The sequence below is a fragment of the Meles meles genome, chromosome 2, assembly GCF_922984935.1.
Source record: "Meles meles chromosome 2, mMelMel3.1 paternal haplotype, whole genome shotgun sequence".
Classification (NCBI taxonomy): Eukaryota; Metazoa; Chordata; class Mammalia; order Carnivora; family Mustelidae; genus Meles; species Meles meles.
In genome coordinates this window covers 65,253,093-65,272,060 of record NC_060067.1, presented here as the reverse complement: position 1 = coordinate 65,272,060, position 18,968 = coordinate 65,253,093, and the positions used below count along the sequence as shown (strand labels likewise).

General features: G+C 52.2%; 1 protein-coding gene across 12 annotated transcripts in view; it reads left to right on the top strand.

The window, feature by feature from the left end:
* The window catches only part of JAKMIP1 (janus kinase and microtubule interacting protein 1), a 134,875-nt gene that overhangs the window by 75,748 nt on the left and 40,159 nt on the right, over positions 1–18,968 (top strand). For all 12 annotated transcript variants that reach the window (XM_045998606.1, XM_045998595.1, XM_045998596.1 and 9 more), the window contains 5 exons: positions 5,140–5,349; positions 6,487–6,606; positions 8,658–8,804; positions 9,723–9,863; positions 11,609–11,668. In XM_045998606.1, coding sequence (XP_045854562.1) covers positions 5,140–5,349; positions 6,487–6,606; positions 8,658–8,804; positions 9,723–9,863; positions 11,609–11,668 — 678 coding nt within the window. The remainder of the gene's footprint in view (positions 1–5,139; positions 5,350–6,486; positions 6,607–8,657; positions 8,805–9,722; positions 9,864–11,608; positions 11,669–18,968) is intronic.

Sequence of the window (18,968 nt, the reverse complement as noted above, 5' to 3'; positions counted from 1 at the left end):
CAGCCCCTAATAAATTCCAGTTAGGCCCTCTGTTAGTCTTTCAGGTCTGCTGAAACAAATGATGGCAACTTCAGTAGCTTAAAACCAGAGTGTATTCTCTCATGGTCATGGCTCCTGGAAGTCTGAAATCAGGGGTCATCAGGACCATGCTCCCCCTGCAGCTTCCTGGGAAGGGTCCTTTCTTGCTCCTTCCAGCTTCTGGTGATAGCTGGGAAACCTCGGCCTTCCTTGGCTGTGGCCATGGCATTCCAGTCTCTGCTGCCATGTAGTCTTTTCCTCCCTTTGTGTCTGTGTCTGGTCCCCTTCTTGCAGGGATATCAAGAGTGGACCCAGGAGCCACCTTAATCTGGCGTGACCTCATCGTCCCTTACATCATCACCACATCTTCAGTCTTTGTTCCCTGAACTTTGGGACGGAGCGGGGCTAACACAGTTACTCGCACATTGATGGACACATTGGGAGCTGGCCAAATGAAGGTTTTTGCGGGGATGAATGTCCTGGTGGATGTAGGGCCGATGGGACCACACGGGCTCTGCGGAGGCAGATCTGTGTTTGCATCGTGACTCTGCTGCTCACGAGAGCCTGGGCACGTGCAGCGCTCTGGGCCCCAGCTGGCTGTAAGATGGGGGGAATGCCATCTACTGTGAGGGTCCTCTGAAGACAGAGAGAGAACCTGTCTCGTTGGTACGCACATAGTATTGAGCTCATGCCCGCATATGAGAAGGAAGGAACAGCCGTCTCCCAGTTGGTGTGCTTTCCTGAACTCTGTGTCAGGCTCTTTTAGTTGCAAGTGATGGAAATTCCACCTGGAACCAGCTTGAACCCTCATCGGTCAGCCTTTGCAGCTGAAGGAGTGGGAGGAGCTCTGGTCACAGCTCCTGAGCCACTCATGCCCCCCAGGATCCAGGTTTGTGAGGCTCTGCTCAGCTTCCTGCTGTGATATTCTCTGCCTCTGGGCTCTCACATTGCGCTGTGCCAGACCCGGGTCCTTACTCACACAGCCCAGAGAAAGTCGCCTTTCTGGCCCCTAATAAGGAGGAGCAGGAGGGCCTTAGCTGTGTTGTCTCCAGGCTGTTTGGCTCTGACTGGGTCACGAATCAGTCCCCAAGCCAGTTACTCTCAGGGGGAGGGACATGTGGGTGGTGTGAGCCAATCGGGGCCTGCCCTGGAAACTGGAATGGCTTTGGCCCCACCCCTCTCCTAAAGCCCTGTGCTGAGACCAGGAGCTGGGAGAAGGAATGGCTTCACACCAGGGGGGCTGCAGGTCAGGGAATCCCAACAGCAGCGACTGGTGGCCTCATCAGGGTTCTGGAGGCTGGTGTTAGGGTGGCTAAGAACTCAGCCTGGGAGCTGGACGTGAAGTTGAAAAATGAAGAGCCCGTCATTGGCTGAGTGAGCTTGGCAAGTCTCCTACCCTGGGGGACCTCAGGAGTCTGGCTAGAGAAATAGAACAGCCCAGTGAATGTTGACTCCAGAAGCCCTTCTGCATTGCCCATTTGTTCCTGGACATCATCTCTGATGGTGGGGACTGTTTTCTAAGAACCTTTCCCAAGGGGATGGGTGTAAGCCCCCGCTCATGTTCTGGGGTAAGTGGGGGAGAATTGGCACTATTCTAGGTGCAGAGTTTGGGATTCCAGAGGTGTCCTGCTTGACATGCTGTTGCTTTGTGTGGGAGCAGCTACTGTAATGCATGGTGGGGGCTCCATTTCTGGACTCCAAGGCAAAGCAAGAAGTGTGTGGCTCAGGGGCGCCTGGATGGCTCAGGCAGCTAAGTGGCTATCTTCAGTTCAGGTCATGATCCCAGGGTCCTGGAATCGAGTCGCGTGTCCGGCTCTCTGCTCGGTGGGGAGCCTGCTTCTCCCTCTCCCTCTGCCTGTTGCTTCCCCTGCTTGTGTGTTCTCTTTCTCTTTCAAGTAAAGAAATAAAATATTTTTTAAAAAAAGAAGTGCGTGGCCTGGATATTGCAGGGGGCCCTAAGTGTGAACTTGCAACCCCCCACCATTGGTTCCCACACTTCATTTTTTTCTGTTGGCACTAATCACTCTCTGATCTATGCAGTGTTCATTTGCTTATTATGTTTATTGGCTCCTCCCCCTCTAGAATAGAAGCTCTGAGGGCAGGGACTCTGCTCTGTTTTGGTCACAGAATTTCCCAGTACTGATTCATGGCACCCGGCTCAGTATTTGTCACATTCATGAAAGCAGGGGAGTGGCTGACAGGAATGAACTCCTTCCACATACTTCTTACTGCTTCTGGACTGGCATCAGTGGTGGCAAAAGGTCTTCTGCATCCTTAAGGATTTTTCTCTCTAGCGGGGAGGTGCTTCTCCCCGCAGAGGGGCGCTCCTGGTGGGTCGCCACCAGGGGGAGCCATGGGCACGTTCTGCTGCTGTTCAGAAGCTGCACCTGGCAGGCCCTGGGCTGGAGCCAGGAGATGGTCACGTGGGGCTGGGGCGTGGAGGACACTTTCTTCTCTCAAAGAAAGGTGACTCAGAGAGTTTTCCAGAACTGTAAAACTTTGCTTGAAAACCTCCCAGTATTTTGAAGGTACCATTTGCCCCTTCTATAATCTCAATCATGTTTGATCCGTGTTTAATGGTCTGCTGTCTAAATAAGATACTTATATTCACCGGGAGCTAACATAGATCAGTGGGGACAGACAACACGGATCACAGCTTATAAGATGCCAGGCTCTGCACGAAAATCTAAATTTCCACAGGCGGACAAGGTAGGTTCTAGAAAGGTCTCTGGCTTCTCACTTGACAGAGGCTGAAGTTGGGTCCAACAGGTGGCCCCATCTGTGTGTCAGGAGGTCACACAGTGTGTATGTGTGTGTGTGGGGGGGGCGTTTGAGCTCGCCTTGCCTGCTCCCCAGGGATGGGGGGCTCTTAACCAGCATTGTCCGCCCTGGCGGTCTGCATCTGGGTTCAAGGGCATTTGTGTTCTTCTCCTGTGGTTTTCTTAGCACATGGCCACAAACTTCATGGCTCAAACCTATAGAAGTTGATTCCCACACAGTCTGGAGGCCAGAAGTCAGAAAGCAAGGTGTGGGTAAGGCTCTGCCACTCTGGGGGCTCCTTCCTGCCTCTCTCAGCTCCTGGGGCTCCTGGCACTCCATCCCTCTCTCCTCTGTCCTCATCTGACCTCCTCCCTGTGACTTCTTTTCTCAAGCCTGACCTCTCTTCTTCATACAAGGACGCTCGTTGGTGAATTCAGGACCTACCCAGCTCATCCAGGATGATCTCCTCATTTTACTATCTTTAACCTAATTATGTCTGCAAAGACCCGCTTCCCAAATGAGGTCACAGTGACTGGAGTCTGAAGTAAGGTTGTGGGCATGTCTTTTTAGCGACCACCATTCAAACATCTACAGTATTCATTTATTTCCTCAATACCCTAATACCTAAGGGAGACAAAGTCTAGGAAGGACAGGTGCTACCATTTGTGGAGTCCTACTATGCGCCATCGGCTAACTCTCATCAGAGCTAGCGTCTACTGGATGCCTGTTCAGTGCCAGGGGCTTTCCCTGTGCTAGCATGTTTAATTTTCAAAACATCCCTAGTAGTTCTGTGCTGTTCTCATCCCCATTTCACAGATGAGAACACTGAGGTGCAGGAGGAAATCAGGGAACATGACCTAGGCAATGGGGCTGGGAAGTGGTGGGGTCAGGGCCGCCCAGTGGCCCAGTTCCCCACCAGCCTGCTTGTCTCTTCTCCCCTTTTGGGTGGATGTTCCTATGTCCCCTTTTCTATGTGCAGGAGCTGAGGTGAAGAGAGGTTATGTTTTTTGGCTGAGGTCACATAGCCTGACAGTGGGAGCTTAGTGCCTGGGCCGTAACTTCTTGCCCCGGACACCGGGCTTTTTCCAGTGTGCCAAGTTGTTGATCTGAACTGGCTGTAACTCATAAGTTGTGTGATCAGAATACTAGGGTGTCACATTGCTTCCGGCTGCCGGGGCTGCAGGTGGTCCATGACATTCCCGGGCTCCTGGGCCCATCCCTGCAGCTTCTGCCCTCTATCTCTACCTGGCCTTCTCCCTGGGTGTCCATGTGCCCCTTCTTTTCCTCTAAAGACAGTCATACTGGCCCACCCTGCTCCAGGGTGACCTTCTCCTAACTAATTATATCTGCAACAACCCTTTTCCAAATGATGTCACATTCTCAGGTTCTAGGAAGAACATGGGTCTGGTGGTGGGTGGTGTGGTGTGGAGGAACGACATCCCAGTACAGCACTCTTACTGGGGGAGTTTCCCAGCTGTTGGTTTTGTGTTGGGAATCAGTGCAAGTGTATAGCTCGGGGCGTAAACTTTCTCTTCTGTAAGCTTCTTTCTGCTTGGTGTCCTCTGAGGAATGTGGGATAAGAGCAGGCTGGGTGAACTGGGGCTCACTTGGAGGTTGGCATGTGGAGAGGCTGAGATCTTAAAGACCCCAGGAGACACATCAATTTGGGTCTATGAATCTGGTGCTCCACGAGAAGTCAGGGCCTGGGGGATACGCTGGGGTGTCAGCAGCAGATGGGGGAGTTAACATCATAAGTGAGGACAGGGCTGCCTGGGAAAGAGGTACAGACTGGGGAGAGGGCCAGTCCTTGGAAATCCCAGACACTGATGGCGGCCAGACAAGGTGAGTCTGTGAAGATAGAAACCAAGCTCTCATGGCAGAGGGCTAGAGGGGTGGGAGAAGTTCATGGGCCCGATGCTGGTGAGGAGGATGGAGGACAGAAATTTGTCCTATGGCTTTGGGGGCCAGGAGAGCATTGAAGAGCTTAGCAGGAGCTATTTTAGTGGAGGGGTGGGCCTGAGACCAGACAGGAGAGACTTGGGGACGGAGGTGCCTGGGGGGCGGAATCAGGATTTTATTTTCTTTCATGAAGGTGAGAGAGACATGAACATAGATATTTTTCACTGGTAAGCATCTAGTTGGCCATATAGGTTACCGAACCCATAACTTCTTTGCTTCTCTGTGCTTAGGGGAGCAGGCCTAGGCCATGGGCTGTGGTCTCTCTGTGTCCTGAGTTTTCTGAGTTCTGCTGACCCAGGTTGGTGGTCCCACTTAACTGTTTCCTGAGCCTCAGACCAAAGAGGGTGAGATTTCCCTGGTCACGGGCCCCTAGATTGATGGCTTGTTCTTTCTCTTTGGCAGATGGACGAGATCAGAGGGAAGGACCGTGTGATTCTGGCCTTGGAGAAGGAACTTGGGGTTCAGACGGGCCAGACCCAGAAGCTGCTTCTTCAAAAGGAGGCTTTGGATGAGCAGTTGGTTCAGGTCAAAGAGGCGGAACGGTACCACAGTAGCCCAAAGAGAGAGCTCCCGCCTGGGATAGGGGACATGGCAGAGCTCATGGGTGTCCAGGTGAGGGGGACAGCAGCAGGTGTGAGCAGTGGGGCTGCATGGCTGACTACCACCTGTCCTTCTTTCTATGGGTCATTCTCTGGTCACTTTGCCTGCTTGCCTCCCCTCGCCCTCCCTCCCTTACATCCGTCCATCTGTCCTGTCCTCCCTCCCTCCCTAAATGGGCTGACATTCATCATGTGCCAGGCCCAGGCCTGGGGATATAGAGGTGAGCATCCGGCTGCTCATGCCTCCAGCCATCTTGAGCTCAGTGGACAAGAAGGAAATGAAGACATCAGTGCCACGTGTGCCATAGGAGTACAGGAGGGGGCCCAGTGTGTTGAAGTCAGAGTCCTGCAAGATGGGTAGGGGCTTAGCCAGCAGAAAGGGTTTTGAGGGCAACAGCTTGGTGCTTAACATGCATAGAGGAGGCTGAAGCAGTGTGCATGCACTCATTCACTCATTCATCCATTCATTCACTCACCCATTCATTCCCACACTCATTCCCTCAGTCATTTACACATTCATTCACTCATTCATTCACTCACTCATTCCCTCAGTCATTCACACATTCATTCACTCACTCATTCATTCCCACACTCATTCCCTCAGTCATTCACACATTCATTCACTCACTCATTCATTCATTCACTCACTCCTTCACTCATTTATTCATTCACTCATTCACTCATTTATTTGCTCATTCATTCACTCAATCACTCACTCATTCATTCAATCACCACATGTTTGAATGTCTGTCATGCATGCTCTGTGCAGATCCCACGTGAGGTACCGGCATCTCAGTGGTCGGCAAGATTGGCCCAGTGGGTCTTGAGGAATGTTCTTGCTCATCCATGATGGGTCTTTGTAAGAGAGGCACCGTGGACAGGGGCTCAGATGTGAAGGTGCCCAGAGACCACATTTGGCTGTTTGGAAGCCATTGGAGGACCTTGCAGTCTTGCAATCGGAGGTGAAGTCTTCCTGTGAGTCCCTGGTGGAGCCTGGGGTGCCCATCTGTGTGGCTCAACTTCAGGGAGTCCCGCCTGGCATTGGGCCTCCCGACAAGGAACTCTCTGTCACATCCCATGGGTTTTCTGGGAACGCTTAGAGTCCTGTAAGCTTCCTCAAAGTACATTTGTATCTTGACAATTTTTTTAGGATCAACATATGGACGAGCGAGACGTGCGGCGATTCCAGCTAAAAATTGCTGAGCTGAACTCGGTGATACGGAAGCTGGAGGACAGAAATACCCTCCTGGCAGACGAGAGGAACGAACTGGTAATCAGTCCCTCGAGATGCAGACTTTGCTGCCTTGTAGGGCATGAGGAAACCGCCCTGGGGCCACAAAACCTGCCTTGAACACACAGTGTAGACGCCTCCCGGTTTTCTTTACTTTTTTTTCAGTTTTCTTTACTTTCTCATTAATCTCGGATTAAAAAATTGAACACACACCCAATAAAGAAAGCTGCAACTTGCCCTTTGTTTCTATAGGAATTTTTAAAAGATTTTTTTATTTATTTGACAGAGACAGAGCGAGAGAGGGAACACAAGTGGGGTTGTGGGAGAGGGAGAAGCAGACCCCCACTGAACAGGGAGCCCAGTTTGGGGCTTGATCCCAGGACTCTGGGATCATGACCTGAGCTGAAGACAGATGCTCAATGACTGAGCCACCCAGGCACCCCTGTTTCTACAGGAATTTATCCCAAGCAAATGGTAGGAGATGTGAGGGGTGTGGAGAGAGTGTTCACTGCACTGTTTATGCGAGACCGACCCAAAATGAAACAAACACCCAGTTGTTCAATACTCAAGTACTGGGCCACGTAATTATACACCATTTTTGTAGTGCACTGAGTGCCGTCCTTAGGAATGACAATAGAGATCTTATTTATTGGCCATGGAAATGGGCTCACAGGAAATTAAACGACAAGCAGGTTATAGAACAAAGATACATTGTCATCATGCTGGATGTTGGATGTTGTTTTAGGTGGTGTGATTATAGATCATTTTTAGTTTTTGCATCTCTTTACTTTCTTTTGCATAAAAGTTCAGATTTCTAATTTTAAAAATAATGAATGGGGATTCAGGTTAAAAAAATAAATCTAGTGATTACAGCACTGCCCATCGAGATCGCCAGGTTTCTCAGGTTCCTTTGCATAGGGTAGATTTCCAGAAGTAGAACCTATGAGTCAAAGTCCATTTTATATATGAGCGGATGCCCCCCAACTGTTTAATCTTTCTTATATCCTGGTCCCCCAAATCCGGGATCTGGGATAAGTGCCTGTGCTAGACTCTTGGTACCAGCCAGCACGTTCTGTATGGTCAGGAGCACAGCACCCCAGCTCCTTGAGGTCAGGTTCTCTGTCTGTGAGATGAAGATGGGGCCCCCTCCTCAGGTTGTAGGGAGGGTTGAATAAGCCTGGCAAGGCTGACCACAGTGTGTTCTAGAAGGCAGACCTGACCATAGAGTGCTCCTGCTTCGAAGCCCTCGAGGGCCAGGGGTAGAAACTAAATGACAGAGCTCTCCAGCTCCCTAAACCATGCCTCACCATGTCCGCCCTTCCTTCGTGCATCACCCCACTTTCTCTGTTCCCGCTGCACAGAGCAAGCTGTGTTCTTGTCTGCTTGGAACATCTGGGCATGCAGTTTCCCCACCCGGAACATCTGTCTGCCCTCGTCTCACAGTGTTCGTACCTCCTTTACTGTCTTTGCCCTCCTTTTCCATTCACTGGCTGGCCACCCTGTTGTGCCATCCCTTTGACCCAACCCCAGTCTCAAGAGGGGCTTCCCCCATGCCCATTGACAAAAAAGACTGGAAGGACACCCTGCTGGTTGTTGGGTTAGGGAGCACCTCCAGGACTGATCCCACCCTACGAATCTTTGTATCTCCAGCACGGAGTCTGGCAATGAGGGGAGCCCAGGCCTTCCCTCTCATCTGAAGGCCAGAGCTCTCTCTGGGTCTGTACTTAGGAAGCAATGCTGGCCAGGAGCAGCGAGGTCACCGGATTGCCCTCTGTGCGTGTGATCCTGACCTCTGGGGACTAGTGGTCGGGGGTCCCAAGGCAGATCTGTGGGCCTCCCCGTGTTGGGCTGTAGCCGCCTCCTCCTGCCTCACCCAGAGCCCTCCAAGCCTCAGGTTGGATACTGCGTTTGGAAGCCAGGTGTCTGTGGGGTCTTCTAGGGTTTTGTGCCATCCAGGAAATGTGGTCCTAAGGGTGGCAGCTCCGGTCCCAAGGAAGGCCCAGCCTGGATCTCTGTCAGCCTCCGTGGTGTGACCTCAGCACGTGGACAGGTCTTAAAGCCAGCGGCCTTCTCTGTCTTTCTGTCCGTAGCTGAAACGCTCCCGGGAGACCGAGGTCCAGCTGAAGCCCCTTGTGGAGAAGAACAAGCGAATGAACAAGAAGAATGAGGATTTGCTGCAGAGCATCCAGAGGATGGAGGAAAAAATCAAGAACCTCACAAGGGAGAATGTGGAAATGGTGAGCCATTGGTCACCTGGGACTGCCAGCCCCGAGTTCTCGTCTCCACCTGGGAGTCTCTAGCCCTCTAGCCCCTGACCCTCACAGTCCATGTTCTACCCGCAGCCCCTGCCTCCCCCCTGTAAGCTCATGAGGGGTCTCAGTCCACGCCCATCCCTGCTGCTCCAGCTTCTCTGGGACCTGCAGTGCTGTAGGCTCTGCCCAGAGGGAAGACGCCAGGCAGCGCCCGGCAGTTGGGGCTGCACCCGTGCTCTGCTGTCTGCTGCCCCCGGGGCCTTGGAGGCACCCCTTCATTGCCCCTGCAACTCAGCAGCTTCGTCCAGAAAGTGGGGTGGCAATACCAGCATTGGGGGTTTTCCAGAGGATGGAGTGGTGGCAAAGAAAGGCCTCCCAACCCACCTGGCTCTTCAGCATGCTTACTGGGGGAAAGCCACGGCCATTTCTGCTCCAAGCACTTTCTTTGCATAAGGGATTTGCATTCACTCCAAGGAGAGGGGTTCGTTTTTGTGATCAGGGCTGTGTCTTGCCTTTGAGGGTCTGTGGAAGAGTCTGAGGCTCATTTGTCCAAGTTAGGGTCAGTCACCCCAATTACAGCAACAAGACTGAGGCTCCGCGGGGTGCGAGGTCCAGGTGCGAGGGTGTGTGATGACAGGTGGCGTGCTTGCCTCACCAGCATCCTCGTCCAGCATCCAGGGCTCCCTTTGGCAACCACCTCCCACCCCCGTGCCTGGCCGGCCCTTTCTCTCAACCATGCCCAGGTTGGCTACTGCTCTGTATCCATGGCTTCCTCCAGCGTGGGGACCGGCTGGCCATCATCCCCCCTTGCCTCCCATATCCCCGAGCTCATACCACGTATCCCCCAGCTGGCGAAGCTGTCCACTGAGCACCCCCCACGATGCTCTCTCCCTCTGGCTGCAGAAAGAAAAGCTGTCGGCCCAGGCGTCTCTGAAGCGACACACTTCCTTGAACGACCTCAGCCTGACCAGAGACGAGCAGGAGATCGAGTTCCTGCGGCTGCAGGTGTTGGAGCAGCAGCACGTCATCGACGACCTCTCACTGGTACGTCCGAGCTCCGCGGGGGCCCTCGGTGTGGCGGTGGCGCCAAGTGACGCAGTGCCAGGATTGACGAGGAGGCTCCGGGCGGGGCGACTACAGTGGGCGGGGCCTCAATGAGCCCACCCCCGCCCCCGCCCCTCCCTGCTTTATTCCCCTAGAAAGCAGCCTAGGACTTTGGGCAAGCTGGGCACAGTTTCCATGGCTACTCTTTTCCCCAAATTTCTCCCTGATTTGCTGTTGTTAAGAGGCAGCATCAGTTTGGAGAGTGAATCTTCCAGCCTCTACAGAGTGGGCACGATTTGTCCTTGAGACGTCTTTTTTTTTTTTCTTTTCTTTTTTTTTTTTTTTTTTTTAGCTCAGTTGTCACAGACCATGAACTTGAGAGCATGCACCTTTTAATCAGGCTAGAATTTGAACGGCTTGCTAGGACTCTGTGTGTGTGTAAGATTCAAGGGAGATGAGTATGTCTTAGTAGGTGGAGTGTTACCCCCAGCTGTCTGTGAAAGGAGCTTAGGCACCATAAGGGAGAATTTGTAGTAATTTGTAGAATTCTGTAGAGGTTGGAAGATTCATTCTTCAATTTGTAGTAAGCTTCTGTTGGATCTTAGAAGCAAAGTGTGTTCTTATTGCCCAAGAGGGAATGTGGTGGTTCCATTCATGGGTCTTCAAAGTATAGACAAACCAGTGATCAAAATTCTGGAAAAAGCTTCGACCGTAATTGTCAAGGTCACATTGTTGGTTTATCTTCCTCTCTTTTAACACCTTCCCTCCTTTCTTACACCCATTAATCCATTCTCCCTCCCATCCCTCCATCCTTCTCAACCCTCCATACTCCCATCTTTCCCTCCTCCTGCCATCCCTTCTTCCTTCCATCCATCCATCTGTCCATCCATCCACCTATCTTCCTATCCTCCCCTCCTTTCTTCCATCTCTTCTTCCTTCCTTCCATCCATCTAGTCTGTCATCTTTCTTCATTACACAAAGACTTGACACAGCATAAGATAAAAACATACCTTCAATAAAAGGAGGACAGATTTGAAAGAGGAATAATAAACCAATGAGACTAGAAGGAATACAGACCATCACATCCATTGAGATGGGGAGGTACCAATAGGTAGACCATAGGGGTTGGAACCAAGCAACAGATTTGTCTCTGGGATTCCTGGCCACCCAGGGAAAAAGCAGGGCTTGGTTCGGAGGGAGAGATGTCCTGGTTTTGCCTGGGATAGAAGGCTGCCACACCATCTAGTACTATGAGAACGCCATGCCTACTGATGGCAGCTGCCAGGCAGTCACAGGCTCCACTCTGCATGGTAGGTTCTAGCCTCGCAGAGCAAAGGAAGAACAGAGGAATGAAGTGCGTCACCTGGTCTAGAGGAGCCCCCTGAGGATTTGGTCCCAGCTCAGTCTGAGCTTGCAACCACACGCTACTTCATTCTGGGCTGCAGACCTCACGAGTCCACGCTGCCCAGTGCTTTACAGCTTCCAGCCCCCAAAGCACACAGGCTGGGGCTTTCAGGATTGGCAAACTTGGGGATTTTTTTCTCAAGAGAATCCCAGTCTTGTTAGGGACCTGAGTAAGTGGGGTGGTCCTGTAGCTTGCGTTCAGGGAAGTGGTTGTCATGTGGGGGCACAGAACTTGGACTGACCCATGCCTGACGTGACAGGCAGGTGCAAGGTGAGGGCCAGTGGGTTGGCTGGTGTGACATGAGCTGGCTGCAAATGCCAACATGTGTGTCTCCTTCTAGGAGAGGGAACGGCTCTTGCGCTCCAAAAGACATCGTGGGAAAAGTCTGAAGCCCCCCAAGGTAAGCCCGCAGTGGCGCAGGTGTCCTGTTTTGCAGCCCTGCCCGGGACAGGATTGGGGGAAATGCGAGCAGTCCATAGGGGATTGCTTTGTCTCTGCATGTCTGAGGGGGAGAGAGCCGTTATGGTGTCTCTCAAAGCGACATTGGTTATGGTCATGGGCCAGCACTTGTAATATATTCATGGAAAACTTACCCAAGGATTCTCTACGTGGGCCTCTGGGGCGGCTCTCTCCAAATTAAAAGCATAAATACTTAGACCTTTTGAAGGATTTAAAGGGCACTCAGGCTTGGTTTGTAACGTTTTATATCCTGTTCTGACAAAGTCAGGAGCTTTGGGATTTTGCTGGAATAACGCAGAACCGTGTTCTCTTTGGAAAATATGGTCTTACAGAGACAGCGCCCAAACATCCTGGCAGAGAGAACGCACCTGGCCTGGGAACATTCAGACGCCACAGGGAACAGGCTGGAATGAAAAGAGCCAATTGGGGCAGGTGTAAAAAACAAAAACAAAAACAAAAACAAAAAACTCGGTTTGCATTTAAACCTTTGAACATTTTGGGGCGCCTGGGTGGCTCAGTGGGTTAAAGCCTGTGCCTTCCGCTCAGGTCATGATCTCAGGGTCCTAGAATCAAGCCCCGCATCAGGCTCTCTGCTCAGCAGGGAGCCTGCTTCCCTTCCTCTCTCTGCCTGCCTCTCCGCCTGCTTGTGATCTCTGTCAAATAAAAACAAACAAACAAACAAAAAACAAAAAATCTTAAACCTTTGAACATTTTTTCACTGCCACCAAAACCCGGATCTGTTCTCCTTTCTATTGAACTGGACGCCCCTCCTGGTTTATCTTCTGATCGAGATGTGGTCCTGGAAAACTTGTGTAAAGGAAACAGCAGTACCGATGTGCTACCCCACAACCCTCCATGCGAAGACTTCCTGTCAGGGTGGCAGAAGGGAGCGCTGGGGCCTGTGGCGAACTGAGCCCCTAGAACCAGGTGGTGTCACATATTCCAGAGGCTTGAGAGAAGTGGGGACCCTTCCATGTTAGTTTTCTGGGGCAGCTGTACAAAATACCCCAACCCGGGCGATGGAGAACAATACAACCATGTAGTCTTCTAGTTTTGGAATCTGAAGGTCCAAAGTCAGGGTGTGGGCAGGGTGGTGCTGCCTCTGAAACCAGTAGGGGAATCCTTCCTCAGCTCTTTTAGCTTCCCTCTTTAGTGTTCCTGGTCTTGCAGCCGCCTGACCCCAGCCTCTGCTCTTGTGGTCAGAACCCATCATCCCTGTGCATCCCATGGCTGTCTTCTTATAAGGACACCAGTCGTCTGGGATCAGGGGCCCACCCTGCACCCTGCCCACCTCATGTTAATGGAGTACTAAGGGTAGGGCTTCAACAGGTCTTTCTTGGAGGGGGGACCCAATTCACCCCAAAGCACCTCACGTTATATAAAATCGAAGAATTTTAAATGTTGGCATAATTATTTATAGAACACTCCGTGGCCCCAATAAAATCTATCTGCAGGCTGAGCTTGAACTTGGTCACTTGACTGAGGGGTGATGTACGCTCCAGCTCATTTCATTGTCACAGCAGCCGCCTGAGTTGGCACTGTATTTCCTATTTGACGGTTACGGGAAGCACATGGGTATACAGTATAGAAATAGCTCAAAGTGAATTGGTAAGGCACAGGTTCAAGCTCAAGTCTGGGCTCCAAAAGCCAAGCTTGCACCACCACGTCAAGGAGGACGAAGGACATTTTAAGACAAACCCCCCACAACACCTGCCCTCCACCCCTGAGCCCTTGTGCCCCCTCTTTTTCTTAATAACGTAGTTGTAACTGCAGAATCCACTTTGCTTTCTGGGCTATTTGTTGTTGTTGTTGTTCGTTTTTTTGGTTTTTTGTCCTTAACATTGTACCACAATGCATGCACCCGTGTTGGGACTCCGTCATCATAAATACAGATTTTTAAGACTACATAATCCATCAAGTAGATGGGCCATAAATTTGTTTGCTTTTCTGGGTTGGGCCTGTTACTAGCCTTCAGCCCCTTGTGGCTCTAAGGGCTGTTGTAGCGAGTGAGTGTGTTAATGCCTGTGTAGACAGCTTTCTGGGCCAGGTCTGTCATCCCTGCGTGCTGTCCGTTCCATGAGGTGACTGGACGGTCTGCTTCTGCAGATTGCACCGCAGTGGCCTCCCTTGGTCCAGGAGGCTGTGCCCAGGGTCTGGATGGTCCCCCAGGGGTAGATTCCCAGAAGGTGGGCTACGGATCACAGGGTGTGAAGGCTTTGGGGGAGCATGTGAGACCCCCGTGCTCTCTGGAAGAGACACAGCATTTTGCCCAGCTGCTGGTAACGTGTGTGAATGCCACGGTCACTGTGGGCAAGTTGCAAAAACAGCAGTCTAAAGGCCTCCAACTTGAGGAGGAATGAGATGTGCTGTGGCATTCATCCCTCATGAAGCTCCTAAGTAGGGTTTTTGGGAACCCCACTATTGAGCCCCAACTTGGTTTTTTAAGCCTGTATCAGAATTCGTGAAGTAAGTAAGGATTCTTTTCTCCTTCTCCCAATTTCTGAATGTGTTTGTGGGAAGAGAACTCTACAAAGGCCTAGAATGGACTTGGGGTTTGCTAGGCTTGCATGGACACGGTTGAGTGGGGCCAGAGCTGTGTCCCACCTGCTGCGCCCCCTTCACTGTCTCGGCCCAGAGTAGGTGTCCCCGGATAGCTGTTAACTGAATAAGCAAATTGCTTTGACTGGCCAAGTGCGTTTGCAGAGCCCTGGGTCATCTCCAAGGATGGGGATGTTCGGTTACTAACTGAAATAGATCACTGCCACTAGAAGGCGGAGTTTGGGAGCCTCCACGGGAATTTTCCTGACCTAGTTCACAGTCATTTCCACTTATTGTTTCTATGATCCACAAGCCTCTTTTCTTTTTCTCCAGATTCAGGGGAGAGCAGTTTCCCCCACACGTTCCCACTTTCTCCTGGCATCGTCTGGGGCCAGATTGGGACCTGAGCTCCCCAGGGCTCTCTCTCGGGCCTGGACAGCTTCCCTGACTTCCTTCCCACAGGCAGCTGGGATTCAGGAGTTACTATTTCCCCTCAAATACCTCCATCAAGCTCTGTCTGTTTGTAAAGCGGGCTTTACCACACTTGGACTGAGCCTTTGCTTGGCCCAAATTTTTGTGCCAGAATCTTCTGGAAGAACCTGGACTCCGCATTTCCCTCCACACCCACACTCCAGTGGTGGTGGTAGAGCCGTAATGCCCTGATGTGATGTCCCCAAGGGGACCTTCACACTCAGAGGGTCGCTGACCCTGTCTCACCATGCTCCTGGGGACAGGACAGGTGTGGGCGTCTCTGCCCCAGGACACTGCTAGTTCAGCCACCTACAGGGAGTAGCAGGAGAACTCTGAGCGAGGGGTTCCCCAGGCCCCATGTGGGGAGGCCAGACTCTCTGCAGGAGGGCTGGCAGCACAGATGAACCTGACAGAACTCCTGCCTGGGAGGGGACGGTGAGCTTGCTGTCTGAAATCTTGCTGCCCAGCATCATGAAGTCGTGTCTTGGTAGAGAGCCAAGCACGCAAGCACAGCTAAGGTCAGCATGGTTGACTCACGTGCCCTGGTTAGAGCAGGGATGGGATCTGGGGAGAGGCGGGGATCTGGGGAGAGAGAGGAGGAGACGCTGTAGCCGGCAGCTGCATGGAAGACCAGTCCGGCTCCTGGCCGTGTGGCATTGACCTTGGGGAGCTGTGATCATCCCATCCAGGGGGCCAAACAGAGCACCTGGGTCTGGGATCCATAAATTGTGATTTCTCCTTCTCCCTTCCCCTTTTATCAGTAGCTTTCCTTTGGCGGGTCTGTTGACTTCAGATAACCAGGCCCTGCTCTTCATGTCCCTGGTTCTCATTCGTGTCACCGTAAAAGAGAGACCGTCTCAGGTCACAGTGAAGTGAGCTCTCCATGCCCTTTGGACGGTAGCCATCCTTCACAAGAGACTGGAAGATAGCTAAGAAACATCAGAGCACCACGGGCAGAACTGCCCTTCTCTGAGCCCAAGTGTCAGTATGGTGGGCCCTTTGTCCCTGAATGGCCCCTGGGGCTGGTGTCACCAGGAAGCAGCTGAGGCCTGAGCTGAGACCTTCTGGTGGGTCTCAGATGGAGGGTCACTCACCATCCCCCTGCATACATTCTCATCAGACACTTGGGGCCTATCCAGACTTGACCTTGTGTCCCTCCAGGCGAAGCTTGCCGCTCCATGGTGGGAGCTGCGTTGGAACAGAAGCCAGGACGCACCACCGTCCTTGGCTGGGGCTCCTCGGCACTTGTCATCATGGGCCACGCATTCCATTTCTATTTCCATTTCTGAGCAGAGGAATCCTGTTTTCCCTGTAGGGTTGTTTCCACTCAGCTTTGTTCCTGGGCTGCCGTTTCCCATAGCTCTGTCCCCAGCCAGACTCTGAGCAAACTCAACAGCTTGCAGATAGCATGGTTTCTAGGCTTCTCTCCCCTTCCCCCATTACCCAAGGTCCTTTCTATTGTGTGTGTCAAAAAACGCAAAGTCATTTAAGAAAGGAAAGGAATTTATGTAGCTAAAAAGTCTAGAGGTAGCTGGTTTCAGGCACAGAGGCACAGCTGGATCCAGATGCTTACCCAATATTGCCTGGAGCCTGTCTCTCTCCCCCTTTCTACTCTGTTTTCCCCTGGGCTGGCCTCTTTCTCAGGAGGGCTCCCCCATGTGGTGCCTGAATCAGCTTCAGCAGCTGTAAGCTGTAAGTCGGTGTTATACCTGCCTATCAACTTCAGAGGTGGGAGGACATCTCTCTTCAGTGGCTCCAGCAAGAGTCCCAGGGCTGTGCTCCTTGGCTCAGTCTGGTTACAGGCTCATCCCTGAACCAGTCCCGATTCTGCCTGGGTGGGATGTGTTGGGGGCAGCTCATTTAGAAACATGAATGAAAGGCTTAGTGGACGCTAAGATGTGGTTACATAGCTCATATCACGGATATTTTAGAAGGAGCAGAGTGTCCAGCATCATTACAATTGAAATAGACATAGGAACCTAATTGTCTACCCTTTTCTTTTTGTGATTGTCCTTTGCCTTTTCATATGGCTTGACTATCTTTCCAAATACAGCAGTTTTCCTTTTTAATAGGATTATCTATCCCTTTTCTCTGACGCACAGGATTTTGCTTTGGCTGTTTTGCTGAGAGAAGCTTCTCCAAGAAATGTAGGCTCCCATGGGCATCCCAGATGGGGATCCCAATTTGGTCAGTCTGTACAAATAGCTGAAGGACAGAGTGCTGAGAAGCCGCTGAGTTCAGCTAGTCTGGGGTGCATGCGGGGTGCTCGGGGGACGAGCAGAGAACTTGCCCAAGTGCACGCGGCGGCAAGATGTGCCTCCTGGGTTTTGGCTCTGGTCCGGAAGAAAACTCTCTCCGAGTCACTGTTGCTAGTGCTCTTCCCAGGGGCCTAACGATCTCCCAGGGGCCTGAGGCCTGTGGAAGGGCAGCACCGGGAGGGCAGCCCCCAGGGAATGACCCAGTGGGGAAGCTGTCCTGGGTGATGATGACGGTGCCAGCCAGGGCCCTGGAAACTGGCCGCTCTCAGCCCCCAGATCTCGAGCTGGCAGCATGGCCCTCGGAGGCTGATCCCAGAGCTCCAGCGGGGGAGAATGTTCCGGGGGAGAAGCCGTGCTTCCCCCTAGCACTGGAGAGACACCTGGTAGCAGGTGTCAGAGAGGCTGCTCTGAGCCCACTGGGTGCACACGCACTAGCGGGCTCTGCTTCCACGCCCGGTGATGGAGTACATCCTCTTTGTGCTGTATTTCTCCTTCTTTCTCTGTCTCTGTACTCTGGTGTGCTTGTACTTCTCCGGCTGCCAGGAGATGACCTACAAGCACGAAGGTAAGCGGCTAGCTCTAGGCGACTGTTGGAGGTTCTGGGAAAGGACACGTCAGGGAGTCCCTGCCCGAGCTAGCTGCTGTTGGAAGGGACATGGGGAGGTGGGAGCGAGGGGGTTTGGGAGCTGTGCTCCATGCAGGGTGGTTTATTTTGGAAGCACCTGTCTTCCCCTCGGTGCCTTTCCATGTGCTGAGAAGGAACCCCTCTGTGCGTTCACAGGGTAAATGGAGCAGACACGTTTGTTTTTCAATTTTGCCCCAGCTGCCTTTCAACAATTTGGGCTGGTTTATAAAAAGGAGTGGGCAAGGCAGGACTCTGGGGGGTAAAGAAGACGGAAATCTGGAGGCACAGGCTCCCAGATGTGTGTGGCCGGGAGCTGAGGCTTTTCCTGGGAAATAAATGCCCTGGGAATCTGAGAAAAGTGGACAACTCGGGAAACCTGACAGGTGCCCCAGGGTTTGACTCTTTCCGAAAGAGACAAGCGTTTGAGTGTTTTCTAGGTGATTCTGTCCTTCCTATTTCACGTGGATTTTAAAAATGTGGCGTCAGGCAGAAGTCGCAATGGGGTCGAAGAAGACAGCCCCAGATTTTCACTTTAAGCGTGAAAATGTCTTTTTCTGTCTTGTTTTATTCACAAAGGCGTACATCTCTGTGGTGTGTCTCGGCTTCCCAGATAATACTATCCCTTTAGAAAACACTAACCCTTCGAGGAAACAAATTAACCCAACCCACATGTTGTACAAGGTTGGGGGGTTTATTTTCTTTTTTTTTTTTTTAAAGGTTTTATTTATTTATTTGACAGACAGAGATTACAAGTAGGCAGAGAGGCAGGCAGAGAGAGAGGAGGAAGCAGGCTCTCCACGGAGCAGAGAGCCCGATGCGGGGCTTGATCCCAGGACCCTGGGATCATGACCCGAGCCGAAGGCAGAGGCTTTAACCCACTGAGCCACCCAGGCGCCCCGGTTGGGGGGTTTCTTAAGCTGCTTGCTGCCGCTGGAGGAGTTGTGTGAGCCCAGGGGTCTGTGGATTCACGTCCGGTTGGGCGAGGGACAGAATGGGTTTGTTCTTTCATGCTAGATGCCCCATCCGAGCTGTGTCCCGCCTGCTGCCCTGCAGCACACTTCCCTGGAGCCTTGGTCTCTGGGGCCACACTGGACTTCAGGGAGCTCCACTTGGGTCTGGGGATGGGCTGTCGGCAAAGGCAGCTCTCCTTTAATGCACGTCTGCAGCATCTGTCGTGAGTGCCTGTGTTACGGCTTGGGGAGGGAGGACCCAGTGAACCATCCCTGAGGTTTTTAGAAGTGGACTGTCTGGAATACCGAGTCATTAGCCACCTGAATGGTCCAGGAAGCTCACAGGGGGTGTCTTGTCCTGACGGTTTGGAGACAGTGTGGTGAGAGGTTTCCTGGAGC